The sequence below is a fragment of the Bufo bufo genome, chromosome 4 (assembly GCF_905171765.1).
Source record: "Bufo bufo chromosome 4, aBufBuf1.1, whole genome shotgun sequence".
In the NCBI taxonomy this organism is placed as follows: Eukaryota; Metazoa; Chordata; class Amphibia; order Anura; family Bufonidae; genus Bufo; species Bufo bufo.
In genome coordinates, this window is record NC_053392.1 from 406,708,934 (window position 1) to 406,729,775 (window position 20,842).

General features: G+C 38.2%; 1 protein-coding gene and 1 long non-coding RNA gene across 6 annotated transcripts in view; both read left to right on the top strand.

Annotated features, from left to right (window-relative positions):
- QKI (QKI, KH domain containing RNA binding) overlaps positions 1-15,062 on the top strand; it is a 188,080-nt gene extending 173,018 nt beyond the window's left edge. The window contains exons 6-8 of one of the 5 annotated variants that reach the window (XR_005778434.1): positions 900-1,199; positions 6,379-7,248; positions 10,627-13,767. Coding sequence is in view for 4 of the 5 variants with exons in the window: in XM_040429286.1 (XP_040285220.1) it covers positions 900-1,199; positions 7,174-7,248; positions 10,627-10,643 (392 nt within the window). In the remaining variant the exon portion in view is untranslated. Of the gene's footprint in view, positions 1-899; positions 1,200-6,378; positions 7,249-10,626 lie in introns of those variants that run through there. The other 4 variants (XM_040429286.1, XM_040429287.1, XM_040429289.1 and 1 more) reach the window with 4 other exon arrangements.
- A 1,928-nt stretch (positions 15,063-16,990) lies between these two features.
- LOC120998578 lies at positions 16,991-19,132 on the top strand. Its single transcript, XR_005778435.1, has 2 exons — positions 16,991-17,950; positions 18,174-19,132. It is a non-coding gene; the product is annotated as an uncharacterized LOC120998578 (long non-coding RNA).
- The last annotated feature ends 1,710 nt before the right edge of the window (positions 19,133-20,842 follow it).

Consider the following 20,842-nt stretch of genomic DNA (forward strand, 5'->3'; position numbering starts at 1 on the left):
CTCTTGATCACTTTGTGCATGCCTGCTTTTATACAATTGTTAAATTTTATCTACCGTTATCATCAAGTTGTGACAATTATATGTATCTAGAAACCTGCAGCACATGTTGTGCTTTCCTAATGGGAGGCAAAAATTGGCTCATGCTTGTCACTTTCCTGCGTTATGGCCCTTGCACTTATAGAATCGCAAAGGTGTATTGTCCTTCATTACATTCTAAATTTTAAATGTCTTCACACCCATTAAGTGGAAGCACTCAAATGTTAAAATAAGACCCCCCCCCCCCCCATTAACTTGTATAGCTGCACAGTTTCTATAGCATTTCTCTGTCCCTTTAGATTGATCCCTGAGAATGGCCCATGACCCAGAGGAGTGCAGTGCGAGTTCAGACAGAAATCATTGTCTGGCTAGATAGAGGACGTTATCCTCTACTACTAATGTGCTCACATCGTAATGCGAACACATGGTTAACTACCTTTATGCTTGTTCACTCTTTTTATGGCAATTAAAAAATATGCTTTGTCCTGTTCTCATGCATTTTGAATATTTTTGGGAAATTCACTGGCTAGTGCTAACATTTATTTTTCATTGTGAATCTTGCCAACAATGTTCTTTGATTTAAGCAATGTATTCACTTCTGATGTGCCCTTTTCTTAGGGCATTTGATTTTAGCATGTTGCCATTTAATCACACTAGTAATTGGGATAGCTTGTACACATCTAAGTGGTGTGCTTTGGCACTTTGTGTGATCAGCGCATGAACTAATGATTCTCCTTTTTTCCCCTTTTCCTTCCTTCCTGCTTTTTTTCTACTCCTTCATCCTTTCCTTTTATCTATTCCTTATCCTATTTTCCATACTGCCGCCTCCACACTTCTTTCTAATTTTTCTTTGCTTACTGTAGCAGCCCTTGCCTTTTCTCTTGCAGCGTCAGCTCAGGCCCCACGGATTATAACTGGGCCTGCGCCTGTACTGCCCCCAGCTGCTCTGCGTACACCTACGCCAGGTGGCCCTACCTTAATGCCTTTGATCAGACAAATACAGACAGCCGCTGTCATGCCAAATGGAACCCCTCATCCAACTGCTACACTAGTCTCACAGGGACCGGAAGCTGGCTTGATCTACACACCGTATGACTACCCTTATACACTGGCCCCAGCAACATCAATCCTTGAGTATCCTATTGAAACAAGCGGGGTATTAGGTAAGCTTTGAGCAAACATTGCTTCATCTAGCGGTTGCAGTTTTTTCAAATGTGTTTTGGTACTTAATAGGAAGATTTACAAGGAAGGTGGTTTAGTGTGCCAAATGTACTACGTAAACAGTATCCCTTGGGGTGTAATTATGTACCAACTTAACTGGATACCCAATGCAAAACTCGGTGTCATACAAAGCACTGACGAGTCTGGATGCGATTTTCAATTGTTTTCTTGGCCTTCTCTTAGTAAATCATTTACACGTCTAATAAATCTAAAGAGGCCTTTCACTTGCACTTAGATTATAGTTTTCCTTTAAAGGGATTGTCCAATACTTTTATATTGATGGCCTATATTCAATATTTGGTCACCTGGGGGTTGACACCACACACCCCTGCTGATCATGTGTTGGCAGTATAGGTCATCAATATTAAAAGCCCGGAGAGCTCTTTTAAATCATAACTGTTTTTAAGGTGGTATCCAGGGTTTCTTCGTGTGCATAGAAATGCTAATCTGCTTAAAGGGAACCTGTCACCATGAAATGGGTATTAATCTGCAGGCAGCATGTTATAGAGCAGGAAGAGCTGAGCAGATTAAGGCCTCATGCACACGGCCGTGTTCCGCGGCCGAGAGCGGTCCGTGGTAACCCGGCCGGGATTCCTTCTGACAGCAGGAGCGCACAGCGTCATTGGTTGCTATGACGCCGTGCGCTTCATGCCGACGCTGCTGTACAGTGATACACTGGTATGATCTATACGAGTGTATCACTGTACAGCAGCGGCGGCATGAAGCGCACGGCGTCATAGCAACCAATGACGCCGTGCGCTCCTGCTGTCAGAAGGAATCCCGGCCGGGTTACAACGGACCGCTCTCAGCCGCGAAACACTGCCGTGTGCATGAGGCCTAATATATCGTTTTATGATGAAGGAAAGAAGACCTCTGTCAAACTGATACTTCAGACCTGAGGATAAAAAACAACAAGAAGACAAAGCAGGTGTAAGTTACTTACTATGAGATGAGTCAGTCTGTCTCAAAGTATACGGGGCACTATATATATATATATATATATATATATATATATATATATATATATATATATATATATATATATATATATATATATATATATATATATAGTGCCCCGTATAATATATATATATATATATATATAGTGCCCCGTATACTTTGAGACAGACTGACTCATCTCATAGTAAGTAACTTACACCTGCTTTGTCGTCTTGTTGTTTTTTATCCTCAGGTCTGAACTAACATTTGAACAGAGGTCTTCTTTCCTTTATCATGGTTTGTCATTAAATCCAACCCAGCAGGTCATCTATATAGGAGCTAAGTTTCATCATTATTTATATACCTTTTTTCCTTTTATTCCCTACGTATTTGCAATTATCACCTCCTGATGAGCTGCTACATGCAGCTGAAACGCGTTGGGTTACTTCTTTTGTTTATACATATTCTCCATCTGTATGTTTTTCTTTATTTTCTCCCTGGATTTATTTATTTCCAATCCAGGTTTATGAGTAGGGTTTTCTTAGGGCAATAGCTAGACTTAGGTACGGGGGCAGGGTGTCTCCACCATTAGGGGACATCCCTGTGCACAGGTTTGTAGATTTTGAGGGTTATCTAGGGAAAGACTCTTTCCCACCCATCTCTACCTATTACCCCTATAGTTCCTAATTAGTACACTATTGACCCCATTCTTTGAAATTACATCCTATCTATAGTAGGAGTTTTTGTTTAATACATCCATTATACTTAGGATATCACTTGAGCAAATCGTTTTTGCTCCAAAAACTCAATCTATTAATAAAGGTATCGTGTTTTAATAAGCACAATTACAATTAACTATTAGACATAGGATTATACAGTGAGCGAGGCCCGTGTAGTAGAATACAGTCACTGCACGGGCCCCGCTGTCATTATAAAAGCAGATGCCTGCCCCCAGTCCCGCCTCCCTCACAGCTGATACACCCGCCGCACGGCATCGCGGCGGGTGTATCATTGAAAACTCAGCAAAATCAGCAGCATTCGCCGTATAAGACGCACTGCTATTTTCCCCCCCACTTTTGGGGGGGGGAAAGTGCGTCTTATTATACGGCGAAAAATACGGTAATTGCTCCCCAGTTTTTTTTGGGTTTTTTTCTTGAACCAGAAGGCCTCTTTAATGGAAATATACTTTTAAATGACTTGGTTTATTTGTAAACTGAGCAAAGTAGCTAGCTGTGTTTCAATAGATCTGTATGCATTGCCTGCACAGACGCCTTACAATGCATCTCATTTATTGTTAGACATACAGCAGCCTGACATCCTTGGGTTTGTGCTACATGCTGCCTTGAACTTTTTTTTTTAATCACTCACAATCTGTATAATAAAGGTACTGTACTAGGCGGTACCTAGAATCATAGAAAAATGAGCAGTTATATGCAAATATAGAGAACAGTATAAAAGAGCCACTAATAACATTAAGCAGCAATTTAAGAAAAGCATTGTTTCCACATACTATATTGCCCTAGAAAATGAATCATAGACTCTAGTTACTTCAGAAATCAAGGCACTTGTGGCTCAACTAACTTAAAGGGAGTCTGTCACCAACCTGACCGGTTTTAAACCGATCACATAGTTCAGTGGGACACAAAGACATGACACAGGTGTTACCTTTGTTTCATTTTTCAGATCATCCAAATTGCCCAAAAAGTAGTTTTTATGATATGCTAATGAGCCGTGCCTAGGAGCGGAGAGTTTGCTGAAAGTGCCCAAGTTCCTCTGCCTCATTCACGCCTAACTCCGCCCCTCAGTAAACTCCGGCCAGCCCTGTGGCTCTGTGACATCATATATCCCTATAGGCCGTTTGCGCATCGCTGCCGGGCCCGGGCATGCGCAGTGTTCTGCCCACAGTGGGAAGAGGCACAGAGATATGCAGTGCGCATGCGCCAGTTACTAGTGTAAAATGCACTGCGATGCACGAACGGCCTATAGGGATATATGATGTCACAGAGCCACAGGGCTGGCCTGAGCTTACTGAGGGGCGGAGCTAGGCGCGAGTGAGGCGGGGGAACTTGGGCACGTTCAGCAAACTCTCAGCCCCTGGGCACTTGCGACGTCTCATTAGCATATCATAAAAACGACTTTTTCGGCGATTTTGATGATCTGAAAAACGAAACAAAGGTAACATCTGTGTCATGTCTGTGTCCCACTGAACTATGTGATTGGTTTAAAACCGGTCAGGTTGGTGACAGACTCTCTTTAAAGTGTATCTGACCTCATTCTGCTCTCTTCTGTTTAGAGGGACCGTGTCATTTCAAAATGGTCTATTGTTTAAATCAGGTTTTTATATTTGTTTTTTTGTTTGTTTTTTATATATATAATTTATTTTTCTTTAATCCTAAAATCCTGCAATTTGCACACTAGCCACCAAGCCCAATGTCGAGACTTCCTGTTGTGTAGGCATCACTTCTCAGCAGTTCTCATTATCATCACAGCCAGGATTACAATGATACATACAGATAAGGCTACTTTCACATCAGTGTTTTTGCTGGATCTGTCATGGATCAGCAAAAAACGCTTCTGTCATGATAATACAACCGTCTGCATCCGTTATGAACGGATCCGATTGTATTTTCTTTAAAATAGCCATGATGCATCCATCATGAACACCATTGAAAGTCAATGCGGGACGGATCTGTTTTCTATTGTGTCTGAGAAAACTGATCCGTCCCCATTGATTTACATTGTGAGTCATGACTGATCCGTCTCGCTCCGCACCACATCAGAGACAGAAAAACGCTGCTTGCAGTGTTATTCTGTCCACGAAAGGGACGCAGCCAAGCGGAATTGAATGCAATCTGGTGACTCAGTTCTGTTCAGTTTTGTCCTCATTGAAAAACTGACGGATCTCAATTGCGGAAAGGGAAAGCGCAGATGTGAAAGTAGCCTAACACAAACTGTGACCATCACCTACTGTGAATGGTAGATTCTATCTACTTCTCCTGTACAGTGCGCTCTACACAGACCACAGAATATGCCTAGAAAACTCTCCCATAAAAGTCAAGAGTCCCCTCCAGACTGTTGTCTAAAGCAATTTTCTTGATTCTTTCTAAATGCTGTTAAAAACAGCTCAGGCAAGATGGCCGCCTCAACAATCACATTAAAAAAATAGAATTTAAAAAAATAAATAAAAATGTATTAGAAAAAAGTATATGTTTTGCCATCTGGCTTTAACTGGCAGAAAAACAATTTGGTGACACATTTCCTTTGACAGCCCAGGCAAGATGGCAGCCCCCATAATGATCAGGAAACCTTCTTTTTTTTTTTTTTTTTTATAATTCAATCAGAAAATGAACACATTAAAACAAAATATATATTACTATCTGGTTTTAATTGGCAGAAAATTATAGGTGACACACTCGGCTTGCATAGACTATTGTGTAGTTTAGCTAATTGCAGCCATATTAATGAGTGGAGTACTCTAACTAATGAGCTCCAGTGTATACATGCAGATGCATGACAGCCATCAGTCACTGCAGAAAGTAGTGGCATGAACACTCCCCTCGAAAAATAGAGTGGATCCATAACCATGTGTGCTTTTTTTTTTTTTTTCTTTGATGCCATTGGTTAAACGCACCATATTTTTGGTTGTTTGTGCTATCAGTTGGACCATCCTGTCCCCATACTGTACTAACTTTAAACAGAACATGGTAGTATGAGGACAGATCCCCTTTAAGCTCTGCCTTCAGTTGTTGGCTATAGAATAGTTTTCCAGGCAGATTATGCAACCCAGTGGGATGATGTTATTTTATTTGTATTATACAGAATGTTTCCATTGTGGATATTAGAGGCATATACCACCACTGTGTAACTGCTGCCAAGTACTAGACCAAAATGGCAGCGGCACTCAGAAAGCACTATAGCACTTAGGTTCCTTTCAACTCTTGGTGTCTGTGTCAATGACTATTGTCTGGATAAAACTGAATGGAGGCGAAAGTTGCACAGGCCTTTCCAAGTGCCATTGTCACGTCATTTTAGCAGTCAGTAGGAGTCACAGTAATTGCACCCCTGTCATTCAGACATTATTGGCTGCTGTAATATAAGGCCTTAAACTGTGACATGTAGTCAAACTGTAGATGGCACTTTTGTTGTTTAACTGTTTTTCAATTCCCTTCCTTTTGTCTTCAGGTATGGCTTTCCCCACGAAAGGCTAAGAATTCAAGAAAATCTTAAATGACCCTTCAATGATCATCAGATTTGAAATTTAGCATTTGCCTAGTTTCAGCATTCTTGAACAAAAAAAGTTACATAAACTTTGCCTAGCAGTCAGTGACTTACTTGCACTTATTTTTTATTTTGCACATAGATAAAATAAACCTTTTTATGTTGATCAATATTTGATTTAGACTATAAGTAGCCGTGAGTGTGTAGTAGAATGCTGACTGCTAAGTTACCTACTTTGTGCTCTATACTAATCACTTAATTCATGTGGTTTCTACTTACTGAATACTCAAATCCTTGAAAATATACAACTGGAATATTAATACAACTGATGTCAGTATTAAAGGAAAACCATGTTAAATTGCTGAAAGTTAAGCACTTCACTGATTATGTGACTAGTAAAGCTTCATTATTCTTGGGTCTAACAGATTTCAAGATTTACTGCTATTCGGTGGCATGTAAATGCATTATGATGCCCTTCAGTGTCACAGGTGCTTGCAGACACCAACCGAAGTCATAGGGCTGAGCAGATTAAGGCCAGACGTGTGATATTAAATGCAATATTATTCTGCACATGTATCTTTTATATAGCAATGACTCCAAACTACTGTGCCTTAACGTCTTGCTTTCTTAAATCTTTTTTTTGTAGCAAAATATCACGTAAACTCCAGTTTTGATGAACCCTGTTGTAAATGTATAGTGTGTACTTTTTAAATGACTGTTGTGTTTCTAACGTTGTTTTGGTAATTGCAATTTAACTAGGTGCGGTGGCAACTAAAGTTCGAAGGCATGATATGCGAGTCCATCCTTATCAAAGGATTGTGACCGCAGACAGAGGTTAGTTTAGCTGTGTAGTTTGTGTTTTTATTTGTCTTTTTTTCTCTCTTGTTGCCATAAATGCTATGTCTGTAGTTTACTTTACCACACCACATTTAATATGCACCCCAACGATTTAGCACAAATGTTAAGGAAATGCTAAACACCCATTGGTTGATTGGATTCTTCTGTGTCCAGTAAACTTTAAAAATAATGATATATATAATTCCCAAAGAACCAGGCAGCACTTCTAGATTGGCGTAAAAGGGTGAAGACCCCAAACTTTAATTTCCCAGCAACGTTTCGGCCTACTAAATGAGGCCTTACCCTTTCACGCCAATCTGGAAGTGCTGCCTCGTTCTTTGGGAATTATATACTTTGGAGGAGAAGCCGGCCTTCCTGGAGAAATTGCACCCAGTACACACTATCTGACTGTGCTGCTGCGGTATTTGCAAGAAAAAAATAAATATATATATATATATATATATACACACATACACACACACACACACACACACACACACACACCCCTTTTGCATTTGCTGCTCTGTGTTGGCATGCAGAATTAACTTTGGTGTTGCAAAGCAGGACAGATAAATGCTTAAATATAAGAGTAGAGAATGAAGGCCTTTGAATCCCTACCCTTGAGTAATTTTTGCGGATGCTATTTTTGTCTTTGGTTTAAGATGAATGAGGATGATTTAATTATGAGTCACTGAAGCAAAAGAACAAAAGCCTGCACATGTATACTGTTTGTATGATGATATATTATACCCAACATTAGCAAAAGCATGCTATTTCTAAAAGTAAAAATATACAATATCCGAAGATAGTCATTGACATAACGTAGGTCACTTATAAGACATGACACTAAGGCAGAAGAGATAAGATTAAGATTTCTGCCGTAATAGCCATTGTGTACTTATTCACGCAGTATGCTATCAAGCATTATATTTTTTTTCCCTGTCTGATTTTCGTTAAGACCAGAGTTTAAGGCCCAGCTGATAACAATGAATAAGTTCTTAAACTGGGCTGCACTCAGAACCCTTCCCCCCCCCTCCCATTGACTCATTTTTTTTAATGAGTTGAGTTTTGCAGGAAAAATGGACAAAGATAGGATGAGCTACAATATATCTCTGCACAGACAGATGGTTTATTCAGAAAGTTGCTCCTGTGAATGCATGAATTCAGTTAAATAGGCCAATGTTCAGTCCGAGTGCTGTTCATCTAACCTTCATCAGCACCCCAACTGAAACATCTCTGATCTGAAAGCAGCCCTAGAGGGCAACCTTAAAAGAGAGAAAGTGTCTTAGATGTCTGTTTTCTCACTACATGTACCTTGATTTTACAAACAACCAGTAAAATAAAATACAAAAAATACTACAAAGTATTATTAATCATCCTGGCATCTGCAAAAATACTTACAAAGTTTATGCTTTGACAGTAAGTGAAATGCTGCATAATTGTCTTCTCACCTGTTATAAATTGGACTTAAATTCGGTCCTAAAACAGGTCCTTCTTTTGTAATTAAGCATTTTTGACTTGAAGGGCAGTCATTTCAATGATTTTTCATGACTACATTTGTATCCTATAATATTCAGTTTAATTATTGTAACAGGCAAACTGAAATAATTGTTATAATCTGTTAATAATGTTGCACAGTTATTAAACCTGTGTGTACTGCATTTGGCCATAGACTTGGCAGAGGATGTGTTATAGCTGTGCCAGTAAGTTGCACCGACTGATATTACAGTATAACTTTGTAACCACATCTCTTGATTCTATCTTTTAATCCAGTTACACTTAGTGCATTGGGATCAATGTACAGCAAAATATAGAAGTCTATTTGACTGCATTTTGCCATTGTGGTAGTAATGAGCCACATTTTAAATTCGATTTTTGTTTGCAATTATTTTTTAAGCAATTCTCATAGTTCTGATTAAGAACTAAAGAGAACACGGTTAGGTTTTCATGTTCCTAAGTAAAACTTAAGATTTTGGAAGGGAATCTGATTAACTCAAGAGATGTTTTGTCTTTCTGTTTGTTGACCAACTGATGCGTGGTCTTTAAGGCTAAGCTATCTGTGAACCTACTGGATTTCATTTTACGAAATGCCACAAATCTGACTTTGCACTGAAAACGTCTAGTCTACATCTCCTCTGCTTTAGTCTTGATGGCAACAGTACAGTATAAGCAAACGAAACCTCATAATATATAGTAAAGCTGTTGAAAGAGTCTTAAAACATACTACTGTTAAGTGGACCAAGTTTAGTGAAGGAGATTGTTGGTTACTGAGGAAGGAAGAGCTCAAGAACACTGGGAATTTTAACTTTCCACTTGAGAACTTTTTTTTATGTTTTACTGTAATTTTTATTTTATTTTTTTCAAAAAAAGAAAATAGTATTTACAGATGGCGTATGAAATATAAAAATATAATGCAGGAATGTATATGAAATGTCAGATTTTATTGTATTTGCAGAGTATTAGCTTTGAAATTAGAGGCCTGTTTGTAGTTATAAAATGCTTTATTAGCATATTAGATTATTGTGTTGTTGTTTTTTTTATGTACTTCAAAATTTTTGAGTCTAGATATAAAAAAGCCAGGACTTTTACAGTGTTTACATACAAATGCATTTTATATGTGCCCTATATTGTGTAAATTAGTATTTTCAACTGGAAATGCTGCCAGTAGCAATAGTGTTAGCCATTCCTGGTTCACATGATGACGCCTGCTGTGCTAGACCAGAGTTTATTATTGCTTTGTATTATGAGGCCAAGATATTTTGTGTCTGTAAATAGAAAAGAGCAATAAAATTTATTGAACAAAAACTATCTTGTTTGGCCCTAGTTTATATCAAGACATTGATTTTCTTTTCTTCATTTAATTTTTGCTTAAAAAAATCTTTAGATCCATTACTCTAATCCAAGTTAATAATCACATCATCATTAATATTAGATGCTTCAATGCTTGCAGAATTGGGGAGTACTAATGCTTAATAGCAGTCAGATACTGATTGTGTGCACTGACTGTCTGAAAATTTCTTTCTGAGTTCCGAGCTGATTCATTGTCTCAAATTTCCGACTGCTACTAACCATTAGCCCTTAGTCGTGTTTTATTTCAATTTTTTCTACTTGTTAACCAGTTTTATTGGCGTGGGCTCCTCCTTCACACATTCAAATCATGATACTTGGTGTCATGATTTTTTTGCATTCTGTAGATGGTGTCAATCAGTATGTCAGTATTAAACATGCTTGTTTTTTTATTAGTTGTGATTAGTTTTTCATGTTGTCATTAAGCAGTCACTAGCTGAAACTAATCTCTTCTCTATCTTTTCTTTCTTTTTTTTATTTTTTTATTTATTTTTTCATTTTTTATTTTTTTTGTTTCTAACCACCCAGCCGCCACCGGCAACTAACCTATGACCTTCTGACCTCTGAATTCTTCACCCAATGATGACCTGACCATGCCTGCCTGCTGATCAGTTAACTGGTAAACGCCTCTGCTTGCCTGTCCTCAGTGCAGCAAGCTGAGGCTCTTGTCCGTTCGTCTTACCATCTAACAAAAGACACAGAAAAATGGTTATCTTCCAACTCAACATTTTTGCATTTGTTTTTCTTTCCCTGATTGGGTGAAAGTGATTATAGTATCTGCACTGAATTGTAGTAAAGCAATAAGGTCCAATTCAACCCGTCGCACTGATCATATTCTAGTGTCCTAACCAAACGAACGGTATCAAGGCTTCACCTACAGTACTGGCAAGACAACTGATCCTCAACTACCAATGACAGAGGCAGTTACTGTGAGAGACTCCTAGGGAACTCTATTTTGTTTGTTTTTTCTCTCGTATAGTGAAGTATAAAGCTGAATGTACTGTGTTGTGATGATGCATCATGCATGAACCTGATTGGTCAGGGATTTCACTGGTGAAGTGATTTTATATATTTAAAAAAATATTAAAATGATCAATTACTCTAGTCGCTACAGTACCCTCACAGTGTCAACTTTGCAGTTTCTTTTATTTGTGATGATCACCTGCCAAATTTATTAAACTTATAAGGGTGCCATGACATTAAGTTGTAAACTTTTTACCCTGCTATAAAAATTAATACTGCAGCATTATGTGCACACAAATTTTGTGATGCAATTAATAAAATGTTAGTCACAAAGCCTCAAATATTAAAATATTTTAACAAGGTACATGCATTATGTATCACATTACTGGGCAAACTGTTCAAATATGTTTTACACCTCCCTGTATAGAAAAAAAATAATTTAAGGATGTAAAAGCCATGCTTGCCTATTTGCTGTATAATTGTATTGAAATTGTAGATACAAGTGTAGTGCGTTGAAAACATGAACAAAAAGTAGATACTTTTACTATACAAGGGTGCTGGTGCAGAAAAAAATATATTTTTGGAAATGTAGCATTTTATACTTTCAAGTGTTATAAAAAAAAAAGGAAAAACAAAAAAAAATTAAAAAACAACCCTCTATTGCATTGAATGCTTTTGTTTTGGTGGTAGTCAAGGAATAAGACCAAAAAAGAGCCTTTTTGTCTCTTTGTTTTTCTCCTTCACCTTTTTTCTCTTTCTTTAGTTTCAATATCTGTGTCTAAAGAAAAGAAAGTGCCTTATTTTTCTCCATGGTCATTTAGTCCTGTGTTTTTTTTTTTTTTTTTTCTAGGTTTATTCCTTTTTATTTACGTCACGGTCAATTGGCCTTTAGCATGTTGCCAAGCAAGTTTGGATAGGCCTCAAGCAGTATGAGAAATTCTAAAATTCCGTTAAGCTGTATAATTCAGTCGCCCAGTACAATATTGTATTAAGAACTTAACTGATTGCCACAAAAAGCTTTTCATAAGTCATAACTTTGTTGCCTGTACCTTATGCCAACTACATTTTAGTATTGCCAATCTCCTGTGTCTATTGAACAGTTTTGTAAAATGTTGCTGCATATGTAACATTCTTAAGTAATTTTGTTCTGTTACAAATGTGGCAATTTTCTGAGGTATTTGTTCCCAGTATTGTCAGCCCTGCCCTCTGTGTAGTGTATTATGCAGTCCCAATTAAAGGTCAGCACTCAAGCCTAGAGCTTTTAGATTTCAAGCACCTTTGTGGTGACCTAGTCTCCCATCTCACTGGAACGAATTCTCAGTTGATTTACTATGCAACAGACATTCATGCTTTCCTAGTCAACATCTACCTTTTTAATCCCCATGCCACCAGCTTTGTCTTCCTGGTCAATATATACAGTATATCAGTTTATTTTTGTTTCTTCCCTTTCCAGGGAATGGTTTTGAACAATTTTGAAACACTTTTTTGCATTTAGAGAGATCAAACCGTTTAAAAATCAGTATTTGATCCAGATTCATCTCAGTTGTGATAAACCTGGACCATTTATTCTTAGATGACTTTAGATTTTTTTTTGGGAGAGGTGGATAGTGTGAAAGTCTATTAAATAGACTTATGTGAGTCAGAATTGCTATGAACAAACTTAGGAACAAATAGGTCAACTTTAATATAAAAGACTATTGAAATCTCTGAATGCCTTTTGATCTCAGTATTATGATTTTTATGTTTTCTTTATAATTAGTTTTTTTCAGTCTTTTTTTTTTTCTTTGACAGTATTATATATTTTATTTTTTCGAGTGTTTAGATGGGGAGTGTCGCTGATATGTAACCGTATAGATGAAACGTATTTGTCTATTCTTTATAACCTTAGTAGTTTCATGCTATGTATGTATCATAACCAACCTTTGCCTAAAATGTAAAATAATGTATTTACAGCCATTGTTACAAGTTTATAATGTATTTTTCTATCTTGTTTTATATGTATGTTATATAACATTCAAATGGAACTTTTCCTGATTGAGAAAAAGGATACAAAATGCAAACCCCACAATTTTGATAACTAAAATTGCCAATTGTTTTGCAGTACTTTATTATATTGGGAGTGTTGTCTTTCTTGGCTTCTAGTTAGCGACTGGATGACATTAGACATACTGGGTTTTAGTTGGGTTTTTACATGGCTTGCATTTTAATTCTTTGGTTCTTTGCTGTTTCTTATTAACCCCATAGCATTATTTTAATAAATGTTATAATACCAAGATACTAACTCTGGACTTTGTCTGTTTATTAACATTGTATGTTTTATTAAGGTATGATCTAGAAAGACAACAAGAATGTAAAGTCTTGGGTTAGACACTAACACTAAAGAGCGTGACCACAGATAACACTGCATTACTTTTTGTCGGCTTTTAATATTGTTTGTCGGCTGACCTTCTGCACATTACTTTTAAATATAGCTTGATCAACCTGGCCTTATGTATTGCCAGTATGTGCCAGTAGAGATGGGAACAAAATGTTTTTCACTAGGCATAGTGTCTTGCCACTTGCCTTTCCAGCCTTTGCATTACTAATGCCACACTCTCCTTCCTTGTTGCTCTCTGCAAGTCAAGTGAGTATTTTTGTCTCCTCTGAAATAACATACTCGCAGAAGTGCTTTTTAGCTCCTCACACTAGTTTTACTCAACTTTTTAATATTAAATATCTGACAATGAAATCATTCTGATTGGTCCTCACATATTGCACACTTTCAGGCACTAAACACTGCAGTCTTGAGAAAAACAAATATGTCCTATGACATAGGACATACTAAATAAAATCTAGTCCTTAGAAGGCCTTACAATTAGGTAAATACAACCTGAGACAACACGCAACAGATCCCATTGTGTCCTTATTTATTCAACAAAAACGAAAGCGCCATGTGAGAAATGACTCATTGTCCTGGAGGATTTTATGACCCCTCTTTACAACTTGGTTCAGTTTATTGAGTTCGGTGGGCATTTTTTTATGCATATCTCTCTTAGTGTCACACCACAGCATTTCAATTGGATTGAGGTCTAGACTTTGACTGCAGCATTGCAGCAACTCTGTTCTTTTTCAGCCATTCTGTTGTAGGTTGGCTGATGTTGTGGAGATCATTGTCCTGTTGCATGACTCCTTTTCCCGCCAGGCTTAAGCAGTTGGTTAGATGACCTCACATTTCACTACTTTGGTATGCAGAGTGGTTCATGGTTGACTCATTGCGCTTTGGCTGCAACCCAAACATCACTCTTCCACCACCAAGATTTACAGTTGGCATGAGGTGTTTTTTCTGATATGTTGTATTTGGTTTTCTCTAAAGGTGGCACTTTTTTGACATCTGTCCAAAAAACATTTTTCCGGAAGTTTGATTGTTCAGATGCAGCTTTTGCAAACGTATACAGTGCTGCCATGTTTTTCAAAAGAGGCTTTCTCCTGGCAACCCTTCCAAACCAGCCAAACTTGTTCAGTCTTTTTCTAATTGTACTGTCCTAAACTTTTGTCATGCATCAGTCACGTGACAAAAAAAGTATGACTACATTGCGACGTGTCGCGGGACCTAAAGGCACCAAAGTCACGCAACATTTTATATAATGATGCGACAGGTTGGATGCATTTTTTGTGAATCATGTCGCAGTCATAGCATGTCTCTGTGCGCCACTATTAAGGGCACATGCACGCGGCCGTTGCCCGGCCTGCAAACAGCGGGTCCGCAATATGTGGGCAACGGCTGTGTGCTTCCCGCATCACGAATGCGGACTGATTCACTTAAATGGGTCTGCAATCTGGAGCTGCTGTACGAAACGGAGGCACAGAAGCACTACTAGAAGCAGAATGCGTCCCCAATGCAATGAATGGCCACACAACGGCCATGTGCATGAGGCCTAACTATTATTATAAAAATTGTTGCCCGACTTTTCTGCGACAACTTGTGAATTTAAATTTTCATCAAACAGCGTAGCTTTTGATAAAAAATTGACATTGATTAATTTGTCTTGTGGTTTTCATCCGTGGTTGTATTCACCTAAGGCCTCATGCACACGACCGTGCTGTTTTTTGCGGTCCGCAAAAAACAGAAGCCGCCCGTGTGCCTTCCGCAATTTACGGAACGGGCGGCCATTGATATAACTGCCTATTCTTGTCCGTTTTGCGGACAAGAATAGGACATGTTATATTTTTTTGCGGGGCCGCGGAACGGAGCAACGGATGCGGACAGCACACGGAGTGCTGTCCGCATCTTTTGCGGCCCCATTGAAGTGAATGGGTCCGCGCTCGAGCCAAATGTGCGGCTCGGACGCGGACAAAAACAACGGTCGTGTGCATGAGGCCTAACTTTAAGACCTCCTAAGGTACAGATGTGGTGTTTATTTATTTATTTATTTTTTATTCAATTTGGGTGTACTTTGTTTTTTTTTTCCTCTTGACTGTACCTTTCCTTACATATTTATATTTAATAATATGAAATTATTATTGTGCTACTTGACTTAATTACCTTTGCAAACTGAAATCTTTAAAGGTGTTTACCCGTTTGTTACAGTAAAAATCACCACCAGGGCTGGTTTCTTCCCCAGGGCAATTTCTGGAAAACGACACCTTTTTCATGGCTGTTTTTTTTTTAGAGTTCATTGGTTACCAGATGTTACATTAAAGGGGATGGCTTACTTCAGCAAATGGCATTTATCATGTAGACAAAGTCACTTAATAATGTATTGGCCATATTTACTTCTTTGCTGGATTAATGCATTTTCTTTTTTTCATGATGAATGACATTTGCTGAAGTAAGACAACCCCTTTAAAGTCCATAGTACAACATGAAATGCAGTACATACACTTGTAACTTTTTTAGTGTGGGGTTTTTATATGCAGCGTACTGTAGGTTTCACATTTTTCAATAGTTTTCTCTATAGACCTTGAAAAACAGCAGTAAACATTTTACAATTCTGCCCAAAAAAAATATATGCCAAAATGCTTTAAAAAAAAACCCCATGAAAATGCATGAAATTCGAGTTAGGAAAAAAAAAATCTGAAGTGTGTGAAAGGGTTCTAATGCATAAAACAAATTTTGCTGGTCATGAGAGTCAAGGGGATGCCATCATTAAAAAAAAATATGGCTGCTTTTCCACAAAAAACAGTGCCACACCTGTCCACAGCATTTGTGTGCTAGTATTTCTGGAAGTAAACAGACATGTTTCCAAATCCTGGACAACTCCTTTAAGTTAATATAATCTTTAACTGTACACTACATCTACAATAATTAATACAATGATCTGTACACCTGGTGGTCAACTATTACATAAGCTTTTGATTTTGTGACATGTATGCAATTATATTTGTACATTAGTAATAGTGTATAGTGGTATGTCCTCTGATATTCTTACCTCATTTGAGGACAAGTAGGAAATTGGACACCTATGCATCATCTGCACATGTAATGAGAATTTTCATGTATAACCGATTGTCTATATCTGGAAAATACAAAGTGGCTATGTGTTTTACAAGTGAAAATTTGCTCAGGTTAGGCTACTTTCACACTGGCATTTTGGCTTTCCGTTTGTGAGATCCGTTCAGGACTCTCACAAGCGGTCCAAAACGGATCAGTTTTGCCCTAATGCATTCTGAATAGAAAAGGATCTGCTCCGAATGCATCAGTTTGCCTCCGTTCTGTCTACATTCCTATTTGGAGGCAGACACAAAAATGCTGCTTGCGGCGTTTTGGTGTCCGTCTGACGAAACTGAGCCAAACAGATCCGTTCTGACACACAATTTAAGTCAATGGGGTCGGATCCGTTTTCTATGACACAATCTTACACAATAGAAAACTGATCCGTCTTCCATTGACTTTCAATGGTGTACAAGACGGATCCGTGGCCATGTTAAAGTTAATACGAACGGATCTGTTCTGAACGGATGCAGACGGTTGTATTATCTGAACGCATCCGTCTGTGCAGATCAATGACTGATCCGCATCAAACGTGAGTGTGAAAGTAGCCTTAGTTTTTTTCCTTTTTTAAATTATTGGAGTTAACTGGAAAATGTTGGCAAATATTTTGTGCCTATAGTCAATATTGCATATAAAATTTTTTACAAACTTCAAAATCTCTTGGATGCCTGTACTAGGGTAAGTTCGGAAGTTGGAGGTATTACAGTGCAAATTTAAAAACACTTGTAGGATCACTCATTGAAGATGATGTCCAGGGGTTGTGTCTAGTATTGTAGCTCTAGCCCAGTTCACTTGAATGGCAGCACACATGGCTTATGTATTATTTTTTTTTCATAGGATGGCCATCGCATTCACCATTTAAATTGTGTCTGCATAATGCATGATTATCTCTGCTTAAATCATCACACAGTCAATTGGCCATATTGTATTATCTGTTATGAAATGGGAGCTGGGAGAAGATTACTAGAAGATCAGTATCCATCTTCTAGCATCAGTATGTGATTAAACCAATGGAATAAAGTACAGCCATGTGAATGTGCAGCCTTAAAGGGGTTGTCTCATCTCACAGTTACTAAGGCAAGATGACACACAGTTGTGACCACCTTCCAGCAGGGAAACAGCAGAGTGCTCTGGCACGGTTTCAGTAGCTCTCATTTTTGTGCATGAAAGCTACTGAAACATCATAGTAGAGCAATCTATGCTGTTTCTCTAACTCAAACAGCATAGCTTGTTGTACTACACTGTTTCAGTAGCTCTCATGCACGGCAATGAGAGCTACTGAAACAGCAGAGCGTTCTGCTGTTTCCTGGCTGGGACTTACAATGCTATCCCACCTCTACATTTTAATTCTCAATCTCCTTCCTCAAGTGAAGTAAGGATTTACACTATTTTGGCCTACTTGACTGTTCATTTAGAGCAGTGTTCCCCAACTCCAGTCCTCAGGGCCCACCTACCGGTCAGGATTTGAGAATATCCCACAGAAGGAATGCCTGAAGTAAGTCCTGATGCATCAGCACTAATTGTATCACCTGCTCAATACTAAGGAAATCCTGAAAACCTGACCGGAAGGTGGGCCCCGAGGGCTGGAGTTGGGGAACACTGAGTACCAGGAGGATGTGGGCCCTTTGTCCTAATTAACCAGGTTTTAGAAGGCCATTTGGTATGGAATTTTTAAGTGCAAAACTGAACCTTCACTTATTTATGGCTAGGTTTTAGGTAACCGTTTGATAAATTATTTTTTCATTTGCATCTATTGTTTCCTGATGATTCCTTTAAAAATGCAATACCAGTTTGATATCTCCCACAAACACTAGTCTTTACTCCTGTTTGTTCACAGCCTCATCATATCAAGTGCATTGTGGCATTCACTCGCCACCTTTCCTCCTGCTGTGAAATTGTGGTGTCATACAGTGAGGCAGCCCACTTCTTCCTACCACTCACCCCTTTTCCCTGTAATTTGTCTTCAGTTCTTACTTTCTTAATGCAGTTGCTAAAATTGGGTCTTTTCAGGCACTGCAGCCTGTTGTGTGATCTGAAAAAGGTTGCAGCTGCTTCCACTGAACCACACTACAGATGAATTTATTTGTAGTCAGTATCCACCAAGAATTGAATCAGGACTAAGGATACAAGCTATAAGGCAACCTTGTATAGTTTAATATCCATTAAATGTGAGGAGAATAAAAAAAAAGTAAGAATTTAATTGCAATTCTTTTGAAATGCTTTTATGCTCTCATGTTGTTCAGTTTCTGTATATACAATGGTCAAAGCTAATGATCACCACACTTTACACATTTCTGTCCCCAAACACCAAGAGTATAATATTTTTTTAACTTTTCTCAACTTGAAACTTGTCAGGCTACTTTCACACATGCAGCATAGCCATCCAGCAGGCTGTTCTTTGCTGGACAAAAACCGTTACATGCAGCAATGTTTGACCGGCCAAATACCAGCATCAATGGGGTCTGGCAGGCAAGCAGCACTATAATGCGAGTTCCAGGAAACTCAGACAGGCTCTTCTCTGCTGGGACAGCCTGCCAGATTGCTATGTCACGTGTGAAACCTTAGTAAGTTACTTTTTAAAATTTAACTCTTAACACACACCACGACTTAACTTTACATTGTAGTAAAGTGTATATATAGAGCATTCTTACAGGCTTACCATACGCATATGTAATACAGCAGGCCCCCCATTCACAATTATTGGGATCAGCAACAACCCTTCAGATGCTGCGGTCAATAGCATGCACAGCATCTGAGGGGTTAGACAGAAGAAGGGTGCTTCCTCTGTCCTCTCCCTCCAGTCGATTGCCTGGGGCCTTTTGAGGTTGCCCAGGCCTGTCATGTCTAACTGCCTGAAGAGCCACACCTCAGGCAAGCTGTCAGAATCCCCATAGATTGCAATAGTTTTCTATTGCAGTCTGTCGGACATGCAATCAGAAGATTGCATGTTTCGTTTCAAAAAGCATTTATTGGGTTTTTGTACATTGAACAAAAAAACAATTATATGAATAAAAGATAAAGCAAATAACACAAAACAAAAATGTCTCTTGGAGTTATACATGGTATGTATCATAATAAGTAATGTACCTTTAGATGAGATATAGACAAATGTGGAGAGAAACGTGGATCATTTTCATACATCAATCTGATAATACAGTATTTCTCTCTGATTTCATGTATCGGATATCTGGAGAGTGGGGGGAAGCAATCCAGGGCTCCCAAACTTTCTCAAAGGCGGCAAATGTGTCAGTACGAATAGCTGAAAGCTTTTCAAATAATAATATTTTATTGACCCTGTCTAAAACAGCTTGGAAGGATAGTGAGTTTGAGCGCCATTTAAAGGCGATATGGATTCTGGCTGCCAGGAGTATGAATTGAGCGAGTTTGAATCTGGCATAGGGAAGTCTATGGGGTTTATCTCCTAGCAGACAGAAGGTCAGTGTCTTGGGGAAGGAACAATCTAATATTGATGAAATTAGATTAGTCACTTTGCTCCAGAATCTCCCAGCTACATGGCATGACCACCATGTGTGTAACATAAGATTGCATGTTTAAGTCCCCTAAATGGACTAGAATTTTTTTTTTAAATAAAAACAAATGCCAAAATATAAAAAATTCAAATCGCCCTCATTCCCAATTTCACAGCAGTCTGAAAATGTCCAAACTATAAAATATTTTTCCTGCAGTGTATGCCATAATGGAAAAATATAAATAAATTAAAAACAAATCCTCAATTTGTCTTTTATTTCTTTTTTGTCAGTCTTCCCCCAAAAACTGAATAAAAAGTGATCAAAAAAGGTATATGTACCAAAATGGCACCATTAAAAACTACAGTTCTCCCTGCAAAAAACAAGCTGTCATACAGCAATATAAAAAGTTATGGCTGTCTGAATATGGCAATGCAATAAAACATTTTTTTTCAAGTGTTTGTTTTTTAAGTAGTGAGAGATAAAAACGATATAAATTTAGTATTGCCATGCCTTGAATCTAGTCAGGCATTTATGGGATTATGTACTCTCTCCTCAATGTAAGTATTAGATAAAGAGGTTATGGTAAAATCTTGTAAGTATCTCATTCTTTTCTTGATTAATATTTATATCGAGTTTATTCTTAAAGGGAACCTGTCATCATCTTTATGCTGCCCATACTAACGGCAGAATAAAGTAGACACAAGTGAGTTGATTTCAGCAGTCTGTCATTTCTAAGTTAAAAGTAAGTTGTTGCCGAGAACCAACATCACAATCATTGCAGAATGTGCCTAGAAAAGAGTCACGGCCACCTGAGAAGAGTCATGGTTATTCATGAATTCCT